Raw genomic sequence first — 23,261 nt, 5'->3', positions numbered from 1 at the left:
AGTTTGATTTATGACTATTATTATCACAGGCCTACTGTGACCTGATAAAAACCTACAATGAGCACTGAAGTTAAGGAGATCCGGGTTGTTTTTTAGGCAGTTGTGTCCTTCGCCCTTTAACACTACTCCCTCCCTCCATTTCTATTCAGTTACTATTATGAAAAATAAAATTTCTGAGAACTTACTGTGCTTTGGGACTTCAGTCCCTTTGTCACAATTGACTGACAGGCGTCAAAAGATGGAAACATTTTTCTGGAAGAAGTGGAGAGCATGAAAGTATAGTTATATATTTAATATGCTGCACACAACTTGCTAACCTCCAATGGACATTAGACTTTTTTGCGGCTATACTATGTATGAACTTATAATTTAGGGTTTACATGGCAATGTCAAAACACATAGTCAAAAATTTCAGCATAGTTATTGTTTTTCTGTTTTACGGGATGTTCTACTATACATTTTTCTGATGACATAGGTTTTTTTTATCTTCTGAAATGTGCTGCAAACAAAAGGCACGGTTGAGTATATTATTTGTTTACACAAGCTGGAGTTCAAGACATTGAATATGTACTGTGCGTAGGATCCCTAATAGAACAGAATTGGAGACGATTTCTACTTTATAGTTAAAAAATAAAACTTATATGTTTGAAGTTGACATTAGGTCTTTTTTGTCATTTTAGCATGCGTATTACAGCAGGACAGTGGTACTTAGGCTTTTGGAAAAGAAATACAAATCATTGGTAAGTATTTCTTAAGGAAAACTTACTCGGAACTTGTTCTTGCTTTGCACATTGTGATTTGAACATTTTTTTTTTCTTTTTTCTCTTTTGTCAGCACTGTTCCATGTCCTTTAGCTAGATAAACCTTTTTGATTTTAATTTTCTTTTTTAAAATTCCTCTTTGCTTAAATGAACTATTGTTAAATGCAAAGAAGGGTATGTGACCAGCTCTGAGTAAGGGGCAATGTGGATATTTTAGAGCATTTGTTCAATTAGGATCATTATTTATTAGTTCCTTATGTTACATTCTTAATTACAATTATTTCTGACAGTGTATAAAAATAGCAAATGCTATGTGAAAGAATATAATAAAAACTCTATTCTGAATTTGGATTTTTGATAGAGACTAAAAAAACACCATTGTGTTCTTTAGGTTGTGATATGAAGCATTAAGGATTCAAAGTGTCAGCAAAATAAACTGGGAAAGCATCTTTAGTAATGTAGGTGTTAATCCTATCACATATTCTGTATGGACAGATCCCTCCACTGGGATGAAAGTTTAATTGTTTTCAGTAAGACCAATGTAGATGTGAGATCCATTCAGATAGACAGGACTTTGGCTATGTTTTGTAAAATCTTGTAATACAAATGAAATTTCATGTAAAATATATGTGACTGATAAAACCTTAAGATGGGAGACAGGGATACAGACAACTATAAAGGCGTTTGCCTTGTTTACCTGTATGCATAAAGACCAGGGCATAGAATAAAGCATGTTCTATGCAACAAAAAGTTTATAAATAAGGAAGTCCATGAGCAGGGTAGTCTAATATCATATATAAGCATAGAGTAAACCTCAGATTAAGTATTTTTTTTATTACATATGTCTGTATATTATACTTAACCTTGTGAGTAAATCTTAGCAGCTCCAACCTGGACTAACTCTAAATGTACTACTTTGTTCATATGGTATATTTGTGATTCATTTCTAAATCTATGATGATAAATTTTAAACTTTTATATACATGGATTAGATGATAATTCTATCATAATGATACAACAGTTCTGCAAAGAACAGTAATAGCACTGGCAGCACCCAACAACCAAACTTACAGCTTAGTAGGTGTATTCAAGACAAACTTTTTCACATGTGGAAAATGAAAATCTTCCATAGTAATGACAATATGGCAACCACAGATTGCCATTAACTTCTCAAAATACTTGCGTGTTCTCTGTACTCCTTTTCATAGATTGCGTTAATGCTTATAAAGCTGGTAGTATGGTAATTTAATAATAATAATGGTAATGCAATAATATGGTAATGTGTTTTAATAGCCCTATAAAACTTTGCTTCCTGCTGGTTACGCCACCCAAAGCACTGAAACATTAGGTAATTGAAGTAAAGTGAGTATTTAGGTTGTTTTGTTAAAGGACAGTAAGTACTTGGGTACAAAAGAGAACGACTTTATTGTAAAATACCAGTTATTTTATTACTTTGTGCTTTTTTTCACAGATTAATGCAGCTGTCCAGCAATGTCTGGATTATTTTGAATTTTGCAAGGCAGCAATTAATAAAAATTCCAGAGTCAATGACTTCTCCCAGCAGCAGTGTAGTGAGTATCTTTGCTTTTCTTGCATTACATGCACATACATCCATATTCTCTACGTTCCTGAGCATGCTGCCTCAAGCTGCATGCTGAAGATATCCTATCTGTTCTTTTGCTTCCCAAAATCTTGTATGTCTATCTTTTGAGAGAACGCTAATAGCAGTGGTTAATTAGTTACGCTGTCTTTATATATAAAACGATTCACATATGTTGCAGGTAGTAGCTTGGTACTGTAAAGCAAACCAGTAGAGGCAAGTTCTAATTTTTTGGTTTTATTGTTAAAGGTGATAAGCAGAACTTTTCCTACACTGGACCAGAATTGCAGTACGTCTATTTTGTTCATTCACTGTGCCTGTTAGGAAGATTGTTGATCTATAAACAAGGCCAAAATCTCTTTCCAGTACAGCTAAAAAATAAAAAAGGTAAGAGGAGGGCTGAGGAAAATGGAACCTGTTGAGCAACACTTTATCCATACTTGATATATGTTTCCACTGCAATGTTGTGGACATTATAGGACAGTATTCTGTTTGGCAGTTCTGTGCCTGGAAATCTTTCTTAATAGATAGTATAAGTAATTTTGAGCATCAGCCCAGTTTTTTAATCTTTGATAGATGTGTTTAAACAGATTGCTTTTGTCCTTATCTTTAATATATTAATTTCATGTTGCAGGAGTGTTAGATCAGTGTGCTCTAGGTATGAGTAGTATCTTTTGTCAAACCAATTGATATGAGAGACATGTCCAGGGACCAAAACTGTTTTCCAGGTGTGAAACAAAATCAGTATTTCAAGCTAAACGCAAACAATTGCTCCAAGCTTAGCCCATTAATATGATTAAGGTAAAACAATGGTAGAGGTGAGTACCTGTGGAACAGAGGTGTTAATAAGGACAGAAGATAAGAGGTGGAAAAGCCCTTGGACATCCAGACAGATCTGCATATGGTGATAAATTGTGCAGGGTTGGCAAATGCAAGTGTGTGAGAACAACTGTAGTGTTCCTTACATTAATATGTTTTTGTTAATTTCATATAGAATTCAAAACATTACTGGATATAATTCTGAGACTTGTCTTTTGAAGGTGTTTTCTCCCTCTGGTTTGAGGATTAGGACTTAATAGATGCAATGTAGTGCAGTTGTGAGGAAGAAACATCTATTAAGCATGTGCTTTTGTCATTTATGGATTATCCGTATAACACTATTCAAGAAGTGATCCATTGGGGTTGCTTACTTTTTTCACTGCCCTTCAAAAGTAACAATCTCACCATCTGTCTTCTTAATAGTGTCCTTCTCAGCTTCATAGATAGCAATGCTTTCCTTACAAATTGTCTGATTTATTAGCATAATTACATTAAACTTGGAGCAATAGTTCCTAACCTGCATTTAGCTACATGTTTGTTGCTTTTGTTTCGGACCTGAGGAGGTGTTAGTTGTCTGACAGCTTAGTCTCTTTTCCAGTTCTTTCACTTAATAGCAAGGTAATGCGTTTTTCTACAGCCATGTACATTCAGCATTCTCAAAGTTTGGCTGCCTTCTGTTTCAATTTCTTCACTGAAAAGTTTAGCAAGCATTGGAACAGGCTGCCCAGGGAAGTGATTGAGTCACCATATCTGGAGGTATTTAAATGACATGTAGATGTGGCACTTACGGAGATGTATGTCCTTTGCTTTATCAGTTGTAAGCATGTTGATTTCCTTAACAAAACAAAGCACTGTTTACATATACTTACAACATCCATTTTATTTGTAAAATTAAAGTTGCACTTTAATTTGCAGAGTACTTGTCTCTTTTTATTTTTTATTTTTTAATAGATAGTGTATCCGTAACGGATCTGTTGGTAGTATTTATTCAACTTATTTATTACTCTCCAAGTTACCCAAAGACAGCTTTGGCAGTACATACAGGTAAATGTTCATTTTTAATATATGCTAATATATATAGTTATAATGAGGCATGTGGCAATGTCTTTTGCAGTTTTTAATTTGTGTCTGTTATTTGTGCAATTTTTCTTTTCCCTTCCTCCCTTTGTGTTAAATCAACAAAATTATACAAAATTATTACAAAATTATAATTCAGAAGCATCTACATAAGTCATATAGATATGTTTGTATAAGTTAAAATATAAATAAATAATTCTTGTGTTCACCAGACAATTATTCTCCAGCAAGTCTTGTTATGGAGATTCTGCAAGTTATTTGTGATCAGACAGGATGTGCTGCTGAATGTTTATATATGGACACAGTGATAGATGCCCTACTTCATCCAGTTCAGAGTTTACTGAGTGGCACAGAGGTTTGTAATAATCTTCCAAAGAATTTTTAAATGTATAGAATATTATAATTTTTCTCTATTTTCTGTGTAGAAGATTTCTTTAGTCACATGGTAACTTCTGTAATATTTTCTACATTGGTTATTATAGTACGCCTTAAATAGCGCGGGCTGTCGTTATGATTGGTCTGACAAAGTTGGCTTTCTTGAAATCTTGTGATTAGCAACAAAAATTGTGCCATAGTGAGAGCAGCAAATATTGTGTCATAGTGAGACTGTTCCCTTGGGAAAATCACACTGCTTAATTTTTATTTATTTTGTACGTCTTTTGGATATTTCTTGGATGCTTATTTGCTCTACCTGCTATTTAAAATGCAACCTACTTTTATTCCTTTTTAAATTCAGCTGGCAACTTGAATTAAGTGTTCTCAATAATTATTGTAGGTAAAATATGTAATTCTTCCTGGAAAATTACTGTTTTCTAAATTGGTAAAAGGAAGAGGTTTGGGGTTTATTTTTTTGTTGTTGTTGTTTGTTTGTTTGTTTGTTTGTTTGTTTGTTTTTTTTTTTTAAGATTTCTATGAGAAATGTAAAAATACTGGGAAACATTATCTACGTCTAGGTACTTGAAGGTCTAGTTATAGTTTCAGCCTGTCCTATTGTTTTTGTTTTGACTGAGATGATTTAATTCAAGCGAGGGGACTGTAAGTCTCAAGACAGAGAGGCTGAGGATCTGAAATGCCCATGGAGGAGCCTGAGCTGTCTTACATAAAGAGACTTTGAGAGAAATTAATAGCTGAGAAATTTGGAATTTACTTCCTGAGACTCATGCTTGTAAAGACAGTCTGGGTTCCTATTTTAAATACCTCATCTCGGTTCTTAAAGTTGAATTTTTTCAGTATCCTCATGATTTTTTTTTTTCAGTGCACTTTGTTTATTTTTCAGAAAAAGACTCTTTATATTAATTCCTGAAAATATTTTTACCTATACAAAAATATCCCCATGCTTTTTCAAAAGTGTAAACAATCAGTTTCCAAGTAAATATTTTAAAGTGTGTATTTCTGTAAAGCTTAAAACCACACACCTGCAAAAATCTGGTCATGTCAATAATTTAGCTATCCTGTGGGCATCTGTATTGTGTACAGTAGCATTACTTATGTATTTTACTGTAAGGCTATCTATGGATGTTTTTGCAAGATTAACTCTTTAAGTTGTCTTGTTGTTACTGTACACCACAAAAATTTAGTGCAGATTTTTTTCAGGGACAAAAAATGACTGAGCCTGCATATGCTTTGAACACTGATAGTCAAATTGAAAAAACAGTACTAAGGCAATACTGTATTGATTGGCTGTGATGGAGGCCTGTGTAATTCCCCAGGGCAATGTATGGTGACATGATATTCTAAAGCATATACAGCTGTCTCTCTTCTTTATTATGCATTACTAGTTGAAAAATAAATTATCTCAATGTTTAACAGTTATTCCCTTTTTTTTTTTTGTTTCTTCTATGCCCAGCTGTCTCTCATAGGTAGCTGAACTCTAACAAATTGTAAGCCCTCCTATGACTTAGTAACTGTCCCTTAGTAACTGTTTAAAAAAAACAGGTCATGTTCAGGAATATTTAGTGCACAGTAGCTATAGTAGACTGATTTATGTGTTGTGAATGTGGAATATGTCATATTTGCTCTAATGAAGGTGGAAATTATTTTGTATTGCAAATGGCAAACGAACAGCTAGAAAAGGCAGACCAAGTCAGGGTGACCCTTTTCCTCTTTTATGAGAATTTGGGCTGGTTTTGCTTCCCAACTAAATCACTGGCACTTCTTAGATGCCCAGAAGTCCTAATGCTGGACTCTAATGCTGGACTGTGCTCGTGTTAGAAGGAAGGCTATGGCCACGCATATTTCTTCAGCCAGGGTTGTGGGGCTCCAGCATTGGGACCTGCATGTGGAGCTCCTTTGTTGTATGGTGGGCCTAATGAACAAATACAATGCTGTTGTTTTACAGTTGAGCTCTGAATTCACTCAGATAAGTGCAGGCCTTATTTGCCTTTTAAGCAGAGTAGTATTGTGTACCTGTAGTAGAGAGGGGAGGAGAAACTCGGTGGCTATGAGTGGGAGTTGTGAGAAGGATTCATTTGTGGGCAGCAGTATTGACCTTTTGGGGTCTGTAGCCTCTGAGTTGCTGCTGAATGTTCTGTTGATGCAGAACATTGCATTCACATTTCAAATAAACGAAGTACCATGTTTTGTGGGTTTTTTGGTGTTGCATAGGGAAAGCAAAACAATAACACTCTTTTGAAGAAACGGTGATAGCACAGTATATTCCTTTCTTAGAATTGTGAACAATGATACCCAGTAACCTAAAAATAAAAGGTCAGGAAGATTTTTAACCATCTGTATCACTGAAAATTTTAACTAAAAAGCCAAAGTCAAAATGGTATTTTTCTTTTGTTTTACTTTGACCGCTGGCATTAATAGTGAATTCCTTACATTTAAAGTAGGAAGACTGTTTATTTTTCCTCTGTCCACCACATACAGAGCTGCCTGTAAGAGAAGAAGCAGGAGCCAGATTGCACAGCATTTTAAAAATCAATTCTCCTGTGAGTCCAGCTGTCCTTGATGAATAACAGAAGAGAGGAAAGATTTAAGCAGTAGACTTCAACTTCAGGAGAGTGCTTTATTCCCCATTCTGACATACTAGATATTTTAACAAGTGTTACTGGGAACAGTAATCCCCTCTAGCTCATCTTTGCCTAAAATTCATAGAATCATAGAATACTTTGGGTCAGAGGGGATGTTTAAAGGTCATCTAGTCCAACCCCCCTGCAGTGAGCAGGACATCTTCAACTAGATCAGGTTGTTCAGAGCCCCGCCCAACCTGACCTTCAATGTTTCCAGGGATGGGGCATCTACCACCTCTGTGGGCAACCTGTGCCAGGGTTTCACCACCCTCATTGTGAAAAATTTCTTCTTTTTAATGAGGCTAAATCTACCCTCTTTTAGTTTAAAACAATTTCCCCTTGTCCTGTTGCAACAGGTCTTGCTAAAAAGTCTGTCCCCGTCTTTCTTAAAAGCTCTCTTTAAATACTGAAAGGTTTCTATAAGGTCTCCCCAGAGTCTTGTCTTCTCCAGGCTGAACATTTTTCTCAGCCTTTCTTCATGGGAGAGGTGTTCCACCCCTCTGATCATTTTTGTGGCCCTCCTCTGGTCCCGCTCCAAGAGGTCCATGTCTTTCCTGTGCTGAGGGCTCCAGCACTGGATGCAGGACTCCAGGTGGGGTCTCACCAGAGCGGAGTAGAGGGGCAGAATCCCCTCCCTGGACCTGCTGGCCATCTCCCCACATCTCCCCACTACTTACCTTCCCCTGGTCTTGGCAGCCTGGGCCAACATAGGTAATGGTGTGGGTGACCAGACTTGAAGAGATCTGTTTGAGAAAGCTCATCCCCTCCAGTGATGACTCTGCTAATAAGCTTCAGTGTGGACTCACTCCAGCTTCCACTCAGGAGTGTTTTTTAAGATGAGGTTCTTGTTCTCATTCCCTGCCTGTGCTGTAGCAGCATTGAAGCCTAGTGTCCAGCTGATCTGAACCTTGAACCATAGACAGGACTTCTTAACTTGCTTCACCTCAGACCTGTGTTGTAGCTATAAATCCAGTTGCATGGTGATCACTGGACTGTGTCTGACTTTGGTTACTGTGTCTGGAACTGACCCTGACTCACTGACTTGGCTTCCTGGCTTAAACCTGGACCTCCCTCATCACTGTGGAGGGGATCTGGACTCTTGGGTGAACCTGGTTACTATCACTGGACCTCATCTGCTCACCTTGCTTGCATATGGTGGGACTGCCTGCCCATCCGATGGTGAGCCGTTGCCTCTGCCCACCTCATTACCATGCTTAGCTCCCAGCTTCTCATCCCTTGCAGAGCATCCTGTTCTTGCTGCTCCTTGACAGGTTCTTCATGGAGCACCCATGTTCCACTTGTCTACCACTGGAATATTGACTTCACTTATTAGTAAGCAGTGGCCAATTTAACATTAATTTGGGTCGTATATTCATTAGTCATGGTACCATACTTAACAGGCTGAATCCCAATGTTAAATGTTCATGTCTGCTTGACTACAGCCTAGTTGTACCTATACAGTGCTCTGAAGTGAAAAGAAATTAGTAGAGGACTTTTGCTTTGCTCCAGTGGGGAAAACTTTCCTCATGATTCCAAAGCAAGTGGCTTCTGCAGTCTAGAAGTGAGGTGAATGCAGAAGGTCTTCTTGGGAACTGGAATTCCATTTCTAGCCAAAGAGTTGCCAATGCATGTGCAGCAATGAGGGAGTTAGCGTGTTTCTCACCTTGGTTCAGGTTGTTCTTATACCCCTAGATGGCATATCAAGAGCCTTTCCACATTCATGGTGGGAAGAGAGAAAAAGTTTAGAAATGTCTGTTCTCTATATCTGTGCAGTCATTGGACTTCTGTGATAATCATTAGACGTGACAATTGTTGCCATTTGTGATGAAGATTTTTATGTCATGGCATTTGAACATAGGCTGTTTACTTATTTTGTTTAAGCCATTAAGCAATCATCAGAAGGGTGACCTTCAGGTTTTGGAGACGTAAGCCAGACGTGAATAAACAACTTTCACAAAAGCATTGATTTTAAAACGTCTTTTTTTTTTTTTTTCCGCTTTTCCGCTCTTCCAAATAGGTGTATGTAAATTGTCTTGAAACCACTTTAATTAATGTAGCTGATATTTTGGCAAGGATTGCTGCTGTAGAAGATGGTCTTTCTCTTCTTCTTTATGGAGAAAATGGAAAAGCTGCCAAAAAAGATAGGTAAGAGTGCATCAATGAATAGCATTAGTGAGTACTTTAATGAATTACATTAGTCTTATGAGACTAATTTTCTCTTTTTTCATTTATCTATAATGTGATATGTTTTCTTTATATTTGGAGTAAAATATCTGATTATCAAAGTAGTAAGTGTTTTAGAGAATGTATTAGGGTGACATTTATGTGTATAACCAGGTGAAATGACAATTTAAAGAAATACTTTTATTAAGGGAGATTTCTATAGTTTACTTGTTTTTCTTATTGGTGTGAGAGCTTTCCTTTCTCTGAACGTAGTTCCATTATATTCATAGTGCTACTGTTCAGGCCAGAGGCACCTCTCTCCCCTATTTTTTGTTTGTTTATTTTTAGAATAAATATTAAAAATCAACCTAATTTATTGAAATTACGGATTTAATGTAGCATTCACTTTTCAATACATCTAATAGAGACAGACACTGTGTCAGAAGCTGACATTTGTAACACTGTACTGAACTTAGGATCTGTGTGATCCTGTGGGTAGTATATTGTTAGCTGATGCTAAAACTTGAAACAGGGCAGTAAAATTGAGACTAGCCTTTTCAAAATATCTAAGCTACAGGTGATGAAAACGTGTGGAATGTATGTCTCAAGTGGAGGATTCTCAGAAGTTGCATATGTTTTTAAGGGGAGTTGGAAGTAAAAGTATTTTGGAGAAAGAGTTGTCCTTTGCCTTGCAAACCTAGAAGACTTCAGGAGGACATCTCAGATAGGAAAAAGGAAAAACAAAGACTAATTTTGCCTTGTAGTGATATCCTTAACACTGATTAAGCAGAAGCTAAAATAATTGTCTTGTTACTCTTCCCAGCTGGACTCCTATAAAACACACAGGCTGTGTAGGTCATGGTCATGTGGGCTGAATGGAAGACAATGGATGCATTTTTGTTTTATGTAGACCTGTAGCCAAAGTAAAATTACTTGCTGTACATTTCTTTTCTTCTGACTGGTGTTACAAGTTGTAATATAGTTGTCCCCTCCGTAGTGGGTCATAGTTTCTTTCCATAGTTTCTTTTCCCCTAGAAAAAATTAAATAAGTTTAGCCAGAGGATTTGTTTCAAGGCTTATTGATGACTACAAACCACATTTTAAAAGTGTTATTTTATTTCTAGTCCTACAGCTGTTCATGTAATTGTTCAGTTTACAAAGAAACTTCTTCATGACGACATTTCTCTTTTATCTGGATCCGAACTTTTGCCAGTTGTTAAAGGAGCTTTCGTTTTTGTATGTCGTCAGATGTACAGAACTTGTGAAGGCCTGCGGGTGTTGATTCCTTATGGCTTGCATGAATCTATTGGAGAGGCCTGGAAAAAGGTAATCTTGTTTTGGATTGGGAAGATTGAAAAAAAAAAAATCTTGCTGTAAGAGGTTCAGCTTATGTAAGAGTTGTTCTTTGCTTCAGGTTGCTTATATTTAAGTAGAGAGATAATGCTTGGAATTGTTCTACAAATGAAGTTCTAATTTTTAAATTTTTCTTCTGTGCATGAACTTAGCAGAAGCTTAGTTTGAGACTTCTATGCCTCCAGATTCAACCACAAGCTGTCAACAAGCATCCATAGTCCTATCATACGTTGTTCTTGATTCTAGAGGACATTAATGTCATGATAGCCAGTGTCCACCACAGATCTTGTCTTCACTCTTCGTTTGGGATATTTTGAAAGGAAAGCTTCCTGAGATGTGGTCTTAGTAATTTTTAGGTTAAACTAGTTAGTTTTGGTGGGAGATATGGATAAAAAAAAGACACTCCAACTATTTGGCTGACTTAGATGCCATTGAAGTATTCTCAAGAGACCACAATGAGAAGTTCCAGGCAGCAGTTTTTGTCTTATCTGTGTACTTGGATATCTTATGGAGTGTAGACTCTGTACTTCAATTTCAGTTTGATTGCTAATCTAATGCTTTTTTCGATTGCTAGTCTAAAGCTTTTTCAGCATGAATGAGCTTGAGTTCTGTGTATTCTTTTTTTCTGTTGTAAATGTACTGAACAAGGTATATGGCTCTCTGCTTATTCACTAAACTTTTCTATTTTCATTGTTCTGATAGCCATGTGCAATGTGAAAATTCTTATCTATTATAAAAATTTAGTTAAGATGGAAAAATGACAGCAGATGCTTCAAGAGCAGTTTTCAATAAGTTTACAGTGAAGTAAAATTCAAACAAACATTTGAGTGATTAAAATAATATCGTCAGCATTTAGGTAAGGGTAGAGTACAAAGCTTCAACTTTGGCTTCCAGCTAAACTGAAAACTTATTTAAAACATAGGTAATAGAACTCTGTTCTATTTTTTTGTTTCTATTAATTTGGTAATAGAACCAAAATTTATCTGTGTTCATAGAATAGTTTGTGTTGGAAGGGACCTTTAAAGGTCATCTAGTCCAACTCCCCTGCAGTGAGCAGGGACATCTTCAACTAGATCAGGTTGCTCAGAGCCCAGTCCAACCTGACTTTGAATGTTTCCAGGGATGGGGCATCTACCACCTCTCTGGGAAACCTGTGCCAGGGTTTCACCACCCTCACTGTGAAAAGTTTCTTCCTTAAAACTAGGCTAAATCTAACCTCTTTTAGCTTAAAACCATTTCCCCTTGTCCTGTGGCAATAGGCCTTGCTAAAAAGTCTGTCCCCATCTTTCTTAAAAGCTCTCTTTAAATACTGAGAGGCTGCAGTAAGGTCTCCCCAGAGCCTTCCCTTCTCCAGGCTGAACAACCCCAACTCTCAGCCTGTCCTCACAGCAGAGGTGTTCCATCCCTCTGGTCATTGTTGTGGCCCTCCTCTGGACTCTCTCCAACAGGTCCATGTCTTTCCTGTGCTGAGGGCTCCAGAGCTGGACACAGGACTCCAGGTGGGGTCTGACCAGAGTGGAGTTAGAGGGGCAGAATCCTCTCCCTCGACCTGCTGGCCGCGCTTCTTTGGATGCAGCCCAGGACACGGTTGGCCTTCTGGGCTGCGAGCGCACATTGCCAACTCATGACCAGCTTTTCATCCTCCAGTACCTCCAAGTCCTTCTCAGCAGGGCTGCTCTCAATCCCTTCACCTCGCAACCGTTATTGATACCAGGGGTTAAAATAGAACCATCTCTTTTTTTTTTTTCCTCCAGTGAGTGTAAAATATTTTTTTAGAGAAGGATCAGACCAAACTGGAAGAAAAATTTGGCTAAAAGACTAAAGATTTTTTTTTAGTGGTGAGGAAGCAGGAGAGAGATTGAATGCCATGAAAAGGGAATGGAACAGCTATTCTTTTCTTGTCAAATTCTGTATGCTTTTATTATGATTAGAAGTTTTAAAAATACAGTCACAATGTAAACTGAGGCAGAATGTATCAGAAAGAATAGAATGAATAGAAGAGAGATTTAAATCATCAGCTTGTGGGTATCTCTCACTCTTTAATATATGAATGTTATCATGAAAGCATACATGTTGATTGAAAAAAAAAGTATTATTACTTATATTACAGTAAACTCAGTTTCTCATCAAAGAATGTTAGTTTTGAAACTTAACATTCTTCCATGCACTGAGAACTTTAGGATTTTATTGAATTAAGGAGTCTAGTTCACTTGAATCGTGCTGTAATTTACAGAACTCAACAATCTGTCTGTCTTCTTGTGCTTTCCTATTGTTTAACTAGTCAGTCTTACTTGAACTAACCTGTTACTCTGTTTAATATTTATTACAGGCAGACTGTTACATGCTTTTGATGGGCATTTCCAGTTATTTGTTCTAAAGCACCACAGCATTTACACATGCACAAAAGACTTCTTTGTACATTAAAATCCTTTATTATGGTATAGAACATCATTTACACAAATTGTTTTGACACCTACAAGATAAGTAGGCTGAATGTGTCAAATTTTAAAACAATCATGAAACAACTGACAAAATGCCTTTTCTTCACATCACTTTGGAGGTCAAATTGAGACTGAAGTGGAATCTACATATTCAAGACTTCAAGAATCAACAAGTTAGTACAGGAAGGACACATTTTTCAATTTTAAAACATCTTCAGTTTATAAAATGTTCTATAGTGTAGCAATAGTGGTGGATTTTGGTGGACTCTATCCAGGCAGTAGTGACAATTTTTAATGGATAGACAGGTAATTTGATTCCTTCTATTTTACATGTCTCCTGGAATTTTAAGACTGGTGGAGAAACAATTTTTTTCTTGGCAGAAACTGGTGGAATTCTGGGATGGAATTTCTACAAATGATAATAAAAGGGGAACTTAACAGATCCAGGACAACTGGCTAGTTTAATGGAGGAATCTTGTGTGGATTTATTAGATCATGTTTATAAGAGAGCAAATTAATGACTGCTTACTTTCATTTCAGTGGTGCAATTTGCTTTTTATCTCTAGAAACATAAACCAACTTAATTCATTAATCTTAAATATACAGCATTTTTCACACCAATTATTTTCAAATATAATTTAAATTAGAAAATTCATCAAATATAAAAATACGTATATACAGTTATCTATGTATCCCCATCCCTGGAAACATTCCAGGTCAGGTTGGACGGGGCTCTGAGCAACCTGATCTAGTTGAAGATGTCCCTGCTCATTGCAGGGGGTTGGACTAGATGGCCTTTAAAGGTCCCTTCCAACCCAAACTATTCTATGATTCTATGAATGTAGTTCTAATTATATCTGTACCGATGTAGATAAATTTATATAATCTAAAAATAAAAACATAAAAATTGGCAGATTTACTTAATACATTTGGTATTGACTTGTTGACTCCAGAGTCTGTTATTTCCATTACCTGTGACATAAGTGGAGTAAAGAGTTGCTTTCTGATTTTTTTTTTTTTAATTATTACTATTATTTTTAATGCTGATTTTTACATTGGGAATCTCCAGTTAAAAAGTAAAGAGTTTCTTATGCTAAGAATTCCAATAGAAATTTTAAAAATGTACTAGTTTAAAATGGTTTATACCCAAGAAAGAAAGGAAAAATAAGATTTTCTGGAATAAAAAATGTAGTGGAATAGTGTATTCTGTGCCAAAGACTAGACTGCAGCCTAATCACTCTTACATTCCTTTCAATATGTAACAAGAGGATGAGCAAGATCTGGAGTTTAAAAATGGTGTAGTAAGGAGTTATTTATTTATTTTTTTATTTCACAGACGAGTTTACTTTCAGAAAGAGTACCCACTCCTGTAACTGTTGCGGACTCAGCTTCGTCATTAAGTCTAGAGTCAAAAAATGTGTAAGTTGATGCTTAATTTATGCACATGTACAAGTATGAATGCACACTGCTACTTTATCCACAAGTGAGGCGCCTCATAACCATGTGTCTTTTTGCCAAAAGCATAGTGGTATGTAGGGAGAGTGAAGACATCCCAGCATAGGTCTCAGAGTTACAAAATTGTTCTTGACCTTTCAGGATTTTCTTGACTTATAGAGTTGTGTCTAATGTATGTAGAATTGACTTATAGTTGATTCTCTCTGACTACAGAAATTCGTTTAAGGAAAATGTGAATTAGAAAGCATAAAACTAAATAGCTGTCAGGTTTATCTTACGGCTTTGACGTGGTGTTAAAACGCTGTTCTGCTGAATAATATCTACACTTTCAAAATATTATGTAGCAAGATTGGCAGCATTCTGGCTGAAAGCCTGGTGCATATTAAGTGAAAGGCATCCTTCCTTTTATACTAAAACTTAATGTCCTTTTATAGAAGTTTGTATGCATTAAGATGAGAAATATTCAAATATTTTTGAGCCTGAAAATTCAGGGTGATGTTGGTGTTAGTGCAAAACCTAGTTAATTAGGTAGATTCTTGTTTATACTTTACTGTAGATTTCATGTATAATTTGCAAAGATACCTCAAAAGTTATTGCTCTAGTCTGTGGTGATGGCATGTGAACTGGTTATAGCAATTCAAATCTAGTGGTAATAAGAGATTTAGGAATGCAGAGCTTGTCTGAGGAGGCTGTTAGTAATCACTTCCATTGATGTAAGCTACAGTTTCCTCCTAGCATCTAGATTTTCCATTTAACTATGGAACAAGACATGCTGATATATTTCTGGGTGAAGTTTTTGCTTCTGAACGTGATATGACAGGGATTCTGCAGGAGAGGTGATTAAAGTTTGGGGTAATGGTTGACTGATACGAGAAAAACTGCATGCTGCTTTCTGGTGGTAGGAGTCAGAAGTGAGAACTGGAGATGAGAATCCAGTTAGAAAATGCTGTTAGAGAAGCAGAATCACAAGAGTCTAGTGATACCTGCAGAGATGGTACCTAGTCAAAGGTGATGTAATTGCTTCACTTAGGGTGTAGAATATTTTATAGGGCAGAGGGTATCGTCATACTTTATTCTTGCAATCGCTGTTCTTTCTGCCATGTCTGTAGAAAATACTTTCCATTTACTGCTGTTAGTACGTGAAGCTATTGTGTATATAAGGCACCTTATTTTCATAATTCTGTACTAATCTCTAGCAGGACCCTTTATCTCCTCAGATGTGAGTTATTATTAGTTCCTCATAGTGTTTTTATATTGGTGGGAAATTCTGTGCCTGCTTTGCCAATTTGTAACTGCCACATTAATACTTCAAAAGACTTGTCTAGAATCAGATAGTAAGTCATAAGTTCATTTAAGGATGGCATAGGTCTTTTGGGTTCCCCATTACATCATCTTTCTGTTCTGTGTTCCTACCTAACCTTAGTTTTGCCAGGATGGGTTTGAACGTTTATACAAAACATAGTCTAATACATCTAACTTTCTCAAATGCTTTTTTTAAACTAACATAGACTCATAGAGTAAACGGAGTCCAGTGAATGAAGTGGTGTTGTTTTTGAAAGTTACAAATTACAGTTTTTCTTCTTTTTCCCATGCTTTTTTACATATCTCTTTTTAATTATTATTTTGCTACTCTTGCAGTTTGTTATGGGAACAGACTTTGTTAGATGCCTTGCTAAATTTTTCTGCCACACCCAAAGGACTATTTCTGCTTCATAGTACAGGTGTCATGAATGATTGTGTGAACTTTATGTTCAGCAGTTTATCAAAAAAACTCCAGGTAAGCATTACACAGTTTGTACAGTTTTTCTTTCTTTTAATGATTGTAATAAAATAAAGAAGAAAGAAAACAATAAGAAAATAAACCCAGAAACCATTGTGTCACTTAATTTTTGCAAAAATTAATTTAAAATGTAACATCATCTTTGATATTGGTGCCACACTGATTTAAGTTTGTTCTATGTTACTCATCTTCAGAATGTCAGGCATACATTTATTTTTTTCTGACTTTTTACTGTAAAGTTTGGAATGCTAAGCAAAGTATTTTTTCTTTTTTTTTTTTTTCTTTGAAGTGCAAGTTTTTCTAGACCATGTTGGTAGGTGGTGTTGAAATCTAGATATACTAGACAATACTTGAAATGTAACCAAAAATTAGATAATATGCATTTTAGGAGAAGTAACATAATGTTACAGACATCCTACTGAATGTGTGCAAAAAACCAATGTTTTTGTTCTTTGCTGATGTTGCATGTCTCAACCATAGTATTTTGCATTTAAATTTTGATAAGATACTTGATAAAGATGTTTGGTTTGGAATCTAACCCTGATAAGTCTGTAGAGGATGATATCTATGAACTGTTCAAGTCTAACCATAGTGAACTAAATTCTGTAAACAAGTGTAGGAAAGATCAATATTGAAGAGATCATTTGAGAGTTTCATGCCCTCTGAATAACTAACACTGTACTTTTATATTTGTTACAGCAGACAAATGAATATGAAGATTTTGATAATAGAGCGATTGTTACACAAATCGCAACAACACCAACAGGTGCAGTAGCTCTACAGAGTTCAGGTAAATTGAAGAACGGTGATGTTATGAATATTTACATGCTGTAGCCTTGCATATTAGAAAAAGAAGGTGAGAAAGATGTTAAAGATGGACTGAGTGGAATAATTACGCACTATCAGCAAAGACTACTTAAATGTCCATTGATTTGATCTTGATGGAAATTTCTCTTTCCAAATTTTAAGTCATTCACTTATGTTGATGCAGGGTTTTGTTTTTTGTTTTCTTAAATCATGCAAAATCTTTACTTCATTGGTTTGGATTTCCAGAAATTTCCTGTATGTGCATGAAGATATTTATATCTGTTAAAAAATAAGTTGCTAACGATTTGCGAGTGCCTCTTATTGATCTACAGATCAGATTTAATAACTGTTGATTTCTGTAGTTTGTATGTACTTTTCCACGGCTACTGACTGCTTGAAGAGTGAGAAACTGCAAAGGCCTGAATGTCATGGGCACTCTTACACAATAGTGAGATGGAATTGAGATTATCTGAATTGACGATTCTTCTCATATGTCAACACATACCACAAAGGCCTTTCAGATTCATTCTCAGATAATTAAACTCTTGCCATATACCACCCAGCGGTCTAGGTAGTTGTTAAAACTAGAATCTTACCAATAAAGAAAAGCTACCATCTGAAGTTGCTAAGGAAGTCCATGAGGTACAAAAGTTGCAAATACTCTCTTTGAGTATCTAGAAGTGGCTGGTGCATAATTAAAATCACTTGACTGAAAGACAGGAAAGGCAGGCAAATTCTGCCAGTCGAGGAAACCGATCATTAGTTGCTTATTATTTATGCCTATGGGATCTTTCAGAAAGCAGGGAGCAGATCTACTTGAGGAATAACCCATCTGTCCTGTTTAAGTTTCTCAGCCAGGTTGCTCCTTATGGCCCTCAGCGTCAAAGGCAAATGGTAGACCAAAAAATAATCAGCATTGATTTTCAACCTTGAGGGGAAGTTGTGTAATGTATTTAAAGTTTGTATTAAGCCTATAACTTACATTTGAAGATTTTAGTTAGATGACTATAATTTTCTATTTTAATATTTAACATTTTAAAGTCATTTAGTAGTGCTTCTCTTAAAAACAATTTTTCAGTTCTTAACTTTTCATTGTGGTATGTTTTCATTTATTAATGGGTTATAGTAAATCTGTATTTTTAAAATCACAGAGCCAATACTAGCTAAACTTTGAACTGTAGCACTTAACTTGTTAAAGAAGGTCAGCAGCTCATTTACTTGGAAGATACCTTACTCTAGTAGAATTATTTTGCAAACTGTTGCTGTAGATTTTAGATTGAATATAAGCAGACTGCTGTACAAAATGTAGTTTGACTAAAGGATTGAGAATAGCAGGGAGAGTAACCCTCGGTCAGTCTGTCTTGTGTAATTTTAGTCCACAATGTAGAGAATTTTGAGAATCTGAGTTAGAATTATGATGTAAAATGTTTTTAATATGAAGATTGTTTTTCTGGTATTCTTGCCATTCTCATGGTTAGAACAAAAAATTGTTTTAGGTTTTATAAAGGCACTTGTAACTGAATTATGGGCTCTTTTGGAGTGTGGAAAAGATGATGTGAGGATAACCCAACCCAAATCTACTCCAGTTGACCCTATTGACCAAAGCTGTCAGAAGGTGAGAAATTACTTAATTGTCTGTATTGGCATGGAAAAAATAGTGCTGTATTTCACATAAGATGGTACATACCTTTCTGTAAATTTTCATTGCCACTATACCTGCCCCTTCACATGCAGAAAAATTAGTGTAATATACTATTCAAATGATGTCTGATCAAAAGAATTCTTGTGCTGCATGGCAGGTCACAATGCCAAGGATCCATTAAAGTCAATATAAAATAGTAAATAACAATCATGACAAAAGTGAAAGTCTTAAAATACTGGCTATCAGTTCATGTCTCTGATTACTGTAGTAATATTAGGGAGAGTGATGTGTTTTAGAGTATGCTATGTCTAGATTTTAGAATTATGTGATAACAAAAATACAATAATTTTCAAAATTGCTTCTACAATTTGATAGATAATACATCTTTCACAGACACTACTGCCCTTTTAGATTATATAGACACCTGCTAGGGTTTGCAGTCTTAATTTGGGCAGCTCTATTTATGTCAAGTGCAGCCTACAAAGAAGGATAAGAACAAACTTAAAGTAAATGGCAAATAATTATTAAAGATATTTGGTTATACTTAACTGATTAACATTCCCTTTTTCCCCCTTTTTTCTCTTTCTCTAGTCTTTTCTCTCTCTGATAAACTTGCTCACTTACCCTGCAGTTTTTGAGCTCCTGAGTAAACAAGAGATACCAAATAAACCAATGTATTCACTTCGTGAAGTACCTACAGATATTATTGTAAGTATGGTTTTTATTTTGAAAGAAAAATAAATACTTCTGTGAAGACATTGTTCCTGAGAAAAAGCTACTGTAATAATAGAGTAAGGTTTTTCTTCTTACTGAAACATTTTGAAATTTTGTGCATTTTGTATTATATACAGCATGAGGGCAGCATATGCATGTATCACTTCAAGTTAAGCTAAATTTTCATTTTGAAATCTAAAAATAATATAAAATTTGATGCTTAATTTAAAGATCATCTTTCCTGGCTTGTGTTAGAATTGAGTTTTTCCATGGAAAAAAAAAAAAGTGACTTACATAAACAGCTCTGTGTGTGCATGCAGTCACATGCTGGAAAATCCCTATACTTGTATTTTATATAGTATAGCTCTATCACACTATCTGTGGATTTAAATGAAAATTTAAAACAAAACAAAACCAAACCTCAGGCTTTGTTAATAGCACACATGATTCACACTTGTATCACTAAATGTAAAGTTACTGGTCAAGGCATATTTCAGTCCGAAGAAAAATAGGATTACCATTTCTGTATTTAGTATTAGTTTGTATTAGTTCATCCAACTGCAATGTCTTAGTGGTTTTTTTTTTTCCTCAGGTACAAGGCACAGGCAAATTTAATCTGTGACCTTGACTAGCAGTTAAAATCAGATTTTTTTTTTTTCGAATTAGCTAGCGCTTTGAATTGCTGTTGTGTTAAAGTGTTTGTTTAGCACAAGCTCTGGATTGGTGGTAGTTTAAGTTGTTTAGACAGCGTATATCATAGTAGTGTATGTTATGTTTGGAAGGGGTTTTTGTGGATCTTTTTTGTAGCACTGTTTTGGTGATTTCAGGAGAAAATGGGATGATAAATTTAATTTTTCCATTCACTCCATGTTAGTGTGTCCACTGATAGATAGTTCTGTTCAGTCATCAAGTTTTCTGAGGTGCTAGGAGCAGGGGAGATAGATGTATGTTGAAGGTGATACATATTTGAGAACTTTCAGATTGGCGTAGATGTTAAGTAACGATTTTAGTGTCTTTTGAAAGCCTATGTTGTTTGGGCTTTTGAGGCACCTTTTTTGATGCAATTCTCTAGGTTTCCAGAAATAGCAATACTGATACAATTGTTCAAAGTTCCCTGAACATTTACAGATGTTTTGGGTGGGGTTTGTCTCACTTAACTGCTGTGCAACAGTGGGTTTTGTAAGCCTAAACTAGACATCAAAGATTATGTAGTTAACAGAAGGGAAATAGTCAGTTTACCTAATGTTAATTAACATATAATGGCTAAGTCTAAGTACTCAGAAAACTTCTGGGGTTAAGCAGACATATAGATTTGTTATAACCACATTTTTGGGCAGTGATTACAAAAAACCAAAGATAAAAAAATTTATCAGATATAACTATGGTTAGAAAACAAAGTAAAAGCGATTTCAGTTCCGCTAGGAGATTTGGTTAGAAGACCTAATTGCTCTGTGTGCTTCATTTTTCTATCTTTCTGGATCATGCCACATTGCCACAGAATCTGACTTGTAATATTTATGCTGAACTATATTTAATAATGCACAGAACTTCATCATCTTTGTATGACCTTTATTTCTTAAACACAGGATTTAAACACTTTTCCCTCCTTTGTATTTTTGGCTAACTAGTTGCATCATTATCAGCTGAGCTTCTACTGCTTTTAACTGTTGACTAATCAGATTTATATTCTGTGTACTTTAAGAAAATTTTTCTTGATACATGCCAGGTTCTTTTTACTCTGTTTGTCATATAAAAATATTTTAGAAAATGGAGCAGATGAATGAGGGTCCTTCCACCTGCCTCTACTCTTCCTTTGAGAGGTAGCACATATGTAAGGGAATCTAGCTCGGAAGGTACCCACCAGTTCTGTAGCTTTGAAAGACATGTTTAAGCAGATTAATTTTTTTTTTTTTTCAGTGATTATGGAGGGTTTAATATTTAGATGGTGTATCTTAGGTATTCAAAGTAGATGTCACTCTACCTGTAATATTTAAGCTACGCTCTGTAGTTGAGCAGTGCAGGTTTAGCTGCACTTTTTTCTTATCGGAACTTGTGTTGAACCTTGTTCGCTGTCTTCCTTCCTAATATCCCAAATTAGAGCTTGGTCTGCTTTCTCAATAGTCCTCTCTGTATGCCTGCTCTTTCTACTCTTGCAGGCTCCAAGCTTTGATATATAAATGAGAGAAGGAGGTTGTTGCCAGAGAAATATCCCTCGGCATTTAAATCTTTGCACGTGCAAATATCTAAAAAGCCTTAAACCCCAAACAAAACAATTGCTTGTATTACTGATTTTATGAACAGCCCTGAGGTCCGAGTTGAATTGTGAATTTTATTGTGAACATATTATGTGGAAGGAGTAGATTCTTCACAGCCGTCTCCCCTACCACCCCAAAAAAAACTAATAGAGAAAATACAGTTTCGTTGTATGAAGACAGTGTACTTTGACAAGTTCTAGATATTTTCTATACTACTTGAAGTTTTAAGTGTGGTGTTTTCTCTCTGTTGACAAACAGAGCTTTGGTTGATTTCAGGACAATATGGATCCTAACTTTTTTCTTGTATCATATTGAAATGACTCATTGATCTAGCCAGTTGAATAATAACATTCTCTGCTGTCTCTGGGACTGTACTTCTTAAATGTGGAGAAAATAAAAGTTTGGATTTAATCCAAGTTAAATGAAGCCTCTAGGGACTTTGTTTCTTCTGACCATAGGACAGCTATCTGTCTTTGAGACGATAACATCAGTGAATGTTTTTATGCATATCTTAGTCTTTTAATGAAGTTACTTCTTCAGAAGCAGTTTGGATAGGCAGTGAACCAGAGGGGAATATAATTAGGTTGAATTTGTGGAAGAAGTGAGAAGCAGCAACAGGTCATTGTCTATTACATGAGATGCTGTAGGATGAAAGATGTAAGCCTCAGCAACCAAGCCAAGCCTTGTTACACTGAGAATAAATGGCTGTGTTTTGAAGCATGTAGTACTAAGTAGTGTTAGAAAGGGATTATTAAAGGATTTGCCGTTCTTTTCATTAGAATAGATGTATACACGTTTCAAACATATAAAAAAAAACAGGTTAACATTTTTGTTGTGTTTTAATACTAAATAAAAACTAGAGTAATTGATATGCTAGGATCTTTTTGTATGTTTAGTAATTTTTTTTTTAACAGGGTTTTTTTTTTTCCCCTCCCCCAACTTTCTGTAAGGTTTCTTATTTTTTATTAACTGAGACTTTTTTCCCCCTAAGCTTCTGTATGGTTTCTTTTTGCCATTGACTTTTACAGTGGAAAGCACTTATTACAGAAATAATTTCAATATGTAAACATAATAAATATAGTAAACATCCCTATGAAACTATTATGGGCAAAAAATATAAAATCATACATGATTTTTTTACATTTGTCTTCGTTTGGCAGGATATCATTGACAGACTTATAATTTTGAATTCAGAAGCTAAAATTCATTCCTTATTCAATTATGAACAATCACATATCTTTGGTCTGAGGTAAGATGCTCATTTTCTATTCTCTGCTCACATTAACTAAATAGGATATAACATGCTTGGCTGTGTTGCTTCTGATAAGATAACATTGTTTGTTTTTTATTATGCATGAAGGTGAAATTCCCCTTTTTTTT

The 23,261-nt window shown here is 35.5% G+C and overlaps 1 protein-coding gene across 1 annotated transcript in view; it reads left to right on the top strand.

The window, feature by feature from the left end:
- TBC1D32 (TBC1 domain family, member 32) overlaps positions 1-23,134 on the top strand; it is a 35,586-nt gene extending 12,452 nt beyond the window's left edge. Inside the window, exons 10-22 of the mRNA XM_010293945.1 lie at positions 681-740; positions 2,233-2,332; positions 2,611-2,748; positions 4,132-4,224; positions 4,470-4,612; positions 9,289-9,416; positions 10,559-10,760; positions 14,565-14,647; positions 16,322-16,460; positions 17,166-17,253; positions 18,767-18,885; positions 19,504-19,620; positions 23,042-23,134. Coding sequence (XP_010292247.1) covers positions 681-740; positions 2,233-2,332; positions 2,611-2,748; positions 4,132-4,224; positions 4,470-4,612; positions 9,289-9,416; positions 10,559-10,760; positions 14,565-14,647; positions 16,322-16,460; positions 17,166-17,253; positions 18,767-18,885; positions 19,504-19,620; positions 23,042-23,134 — 1,503 coding nt within the window. The remainder of the gene's footprint in view (positions 1-680; positions 741-2,232; positions 2,333-2,610; positions 2,749-4,131; positions 4,225-4,469; positions 4,613-9,288; positions 9,417-10,558; positions 10,761-14,564; positions 14,648-16,321; positions 16,461-17,165; positions 17,254-18,766; positions 18,886-19,503; positions 19,621-23,041) is intronic.
- Positions 23,135-23,261: the final 127 nt, after the last annotated feature.

This window comes from Phaethon lepturus, unplaced genomic scaffold (assembly GCF_000687285.1).
Source record: "Phaethon lepturus isolate BGI_N335 unplaced genomic scaffold, ASM68728v1 scaffold9739, whole genome shotgun sequence".
NCBI classification, from domain to species: domain Eukaryota; kingdom Metazoa; phylum Chordata; class Aves; order Phaethontiformes; family Phaethontidae; genus Phaethon; species Phaethon lepturus.
This window is presented reverse-complemented; position numbering and strand designations above follow the sequence as displayed.